The following is a 3,459-nucleotide window of genomic DNA, read 5'->3' as shown; positions in this document are numbered from 1 at the left end:
CAAAAAAAAAAAAAAAAAAAAAAAAAAAAAGAGTCAATAAATAAATAAAATAACCCTTGCTTGGAAATTGATTGTTTATAGTTCTGGACTTTTTTGTTTTTTCTCCCAACAAATGGCATTTAAATGGGATTTTATTATCGCCCAAAGAAAATCTTCTTAAAGAAGAAGATATATAAGATTTGTAGTATATAGGAAGAAATTGGAGAATTTGTGCTTTCTTTTCATCTTCCAAACAGAGTTGGCAGTTTCTGCAGGAGAGAGCCAAATACCCAGACAATGCACAAATATTAGAAGTAAAACAAACCAGTGTGTGGAGCACGTCCAGGTACCACGCTTGGAGCAGTGGGAAACATGAAGCACAAGTGAGGTCCCCACTGCAGAGCAGCCACATCTTGTTGGCTCTTCCTCCAAAGCCCCACAATCCAAGCACTCTCCACCATCTCCATCTCACATCAACTAGCCTAGATGTAGCCTTCTAACTGGCTACTGTTCCTTGAGCTTGAACTTGCCAAGCATATTGTGACCTTGGTGCTTTGTATACTTGCTATTTCCACTGTCTAGAATGCTCTTCCTCCAACATTCATAGGGCTCAATCCCATCTGGTTTCTGTTCAAATATCATCATGTCAAATACATGGATCCTGACAACTCTATGTAAAATAACCCCCTTTTTAAAATCTATAATTCTTCTTCGTTCCTCCTCTTTAGATATCACTATCTAACATGACCTGTATTTCCTTATTATTAATCTCCCTCCACTAGAATGTAAACTTCTGAGAATGGAAATTTTTGGCTATTCTGTTCACTCCTGTAGCCACTATGACTAGAATAACATAACAATGTTTCTGTTAACATTAAATAATGATATAGGGCAATATCAAATTAATAATGAAAGACAGTTCATAATTAATTGCTAATTAAATAGTATGGGTCAGTAATACAAGCAGTCCCCAGATTACGAACAAAATCTGTTCCTAAGTCAAATACGTAGGTAAGTCGGAATGGGTGCATACAGCTCTTACTTAGCATCGATTAGTCAAATGTTCGTCTTAGTATATAGTACATACTTTACATTTCTAAGCATATAAAACACTTAAACACTCCCCAATACACTAAAACATCTTGAGCATAATAATACAGTACGTCGTTGCTATAATAATACAGTACAGTAAGTGCCTGGGTGTAGAATATTTGATTTATGGACGTTATTTGCACTTTATTTTCATTTGTGATTGTTTTCCTCTTCTTTGCTGTGTCCCCAGCACTTTGTTTGGATTTATGCTTTGGAAGCATGGTTATAAAGGTAAATAGGAGGAAAATGTAAGCCAAATACAAAGTTACACACTCAACACAGTGTTAACAGCAACACGATCTTATTAAAAAGGCCAACAGTGTTTTCTCTTTCCTCCAGGCACAAGCCACACATTGTTTTCACAAGCCTCACAAAATGCTTAAGTTAGTTATTACAAATCATGTATTTAACTCAAATTTTTAATACAATAGGATTTTACGGCAGTCCATTCTTAAGTAAGAACTTTTTTCTAAGTCTGACATTCTTAATCGGGGGACCGACTGGGACCGACTGTACCCAAAAGTACTCATGCATCAGTGTCACTTGGGGGAGATTTCTCAAAATACACAGGGCCAGCTGTTATCACAAGACTCACCAAATCTTCCCAGGGGAGGTCTTGATCATGTATATGTTTAAACAGCTTTCCAGGTGATTCTATTTTGCACCACTGTTTAAAACTGCTGGTAAAGAAGTATCAGTTCAGCAGAGAGAGAAAAGTTGAAGGAAGATTTACCCAAAAAAGGGTACTGTGTTATATTAGAAAAGCACGGGCTTTGCAGCTGACTACTGCTCCATCACACCTTAGCTGAGAGACTGGGGAAGTTACTTCACCTTAGTTTCTACAACCATCAAATGGGATAATCTCTATACCCTCTCTTCCTTCTCAAGTCCACTCCAAACTAGTCCAAGAGTACTGTAAAACTGAGAACAAGTGTATAAACCATCTACTTTAGTGCGTTAAATGAGAACTTACTAGAACTTTCAGTGAAATAAGAAAGAAATAATACTGGAAGAAATACAAACAAATATGTGTAATTTTGGCATAGATCAAAAAACAAACAAACAAAAAAACCCACCCAAACTCACTGCCATCGAGTCATTTCTGACTCATAGTGACCCCTCGTTGGGTTTCTAAGGCAGTATCTTTATGGAAGTAAATTAGTATCTCCTCCTCTTCTGATGGGTTAGGTGGGGATGAAATGTGTTAGGAATTTCAAAAATATGGTAATATTAGAACAGTGATTCTCACAATTCCTGATTCAGTAAGTCTGGGGTGTTGTTGCTGTCAGTTGCCTTTGAGCCAATTCTGACTCATGGTGACTCCATGTGTGCAGAGTAGAATGGCACCATAGTTTTCAAGGCTGTGACCTTTTGGAAACAGATCACTAGGTGCTGCTGGGTGGGTTTAATCCCCAACCCTTTGGCTAGCAGTCGAGTATGTAACGTGTAACACCTGGCACCATCCAGTGGCTTCATAAATTGGGGGTGGGGCCTGATAACTTGCATTCCAAACAAGTTCTGATGCCGATGCTTCTGGTCTAGGGACCACCCTATAAGAACCACTGAATTAAAGTATGCATATCCTTACAAAACCTCTGAGCAGATTCATTCCTTCAATATACTTTTAAAATCAAAAACTTAAAATAGTCCACTTTAAAAAAACATCATACCCTGTAATATGTTTATAATTTTTAGAACATTTTATAAATCAGGTAAGTCTAATTTATAAGACTTTTCCTAAGATTTATTCAGATTGAAATAATAGCAAAAAAAATTTATGCCATTGGTGTCACAAGGACAAATCTGAAAATTAATTTAAACAAAGATAATTCTTGGAATACTGATTGTTTTAAAAGTTAAAACCACAAAGACACAAAATATCACAGTTTTTAAAGAGTAAGTATTGATGTGTAGATGTCATAAAAGAATACTCACAGGTATGGAGGCATTCTGTCACCGTGGTTGGCTTGATCAAATACCCTTTACAAATATAGCAGGTGATGTAAGGATTGAAATCTTTCACCAAATGTTTCCTTTGAGTAGCCATTCGTGGTTAGCTGAGACAGGTTTTAACAGTTCAGGCAGACAGAGGTATTAAGTGGATGAAAGTCTGATCTCAGGGGTCGGTGTGTCTTTTCCAATTGGATGTCCCCAGGAATGTGCACTAACATCCAGATTTCTCATGAGGTGGTTGAGCATCACTCCTTTTGGTGGTACTGCTTTCCCATATCTGTTTCCACAATAATTTTAAAAAGATAAGAGAAACAGGTGTCAAATTCCTTATAGCCTATTAATATTAGCAAGTATAACATGCTCCAAATTAGGTAAACTGGTGAATAAACATCTCCATCATTGGAAGATACAGTTGGAAAGCTGCTATAACTCAGA

General features: G+C 36.9%; 1 protein-coding gene across 1 annotated transcript in view; it reads right to left on the bottom strand.

The window, feature by feature from the left end:
* Nucleotides 1-3,118, bottom strand: part of PCGF5 (polycomb group ring finger 5) — a 67,066-nt gene extending 63,948 nt beyond the window's left edge. Inside the window, exon 1 of the mRNA XM_007951252.2 lies at nucleotides 3,007-3,118. Within this exon, the coding sequence (XP_007949443.1) occupies nucleotides 3,007-3,118 (112 nt within the window). The remainder of the gene's footprint in view (nucleotides 1-3,006) is intronic.
* Nucleotides 3,119-3,459: the final 341 nt, after the last annotated feature.

This window comes from Orycteropus afer, unplaced genomic scaffold, assembly GCF_000298275.1.
Source record: "Orycteropus afer afer isolate SDZICR_OR568_19922 unplaced genomic scaffold, OryAfe1.0 scaffold00293, whole genome shotgun sequence".
NCBI lineage: Eukaryota > Metazoa > Chordata > Mammalia > Tubulidentata > Orycteropodidae > Orycteropus > Orycteropus afer.
The sequence above is the reverse complement of the archived record's forward strand: the minus strand, read 5'-3'. Positions and strand labels throughout refer to the sequence as shown.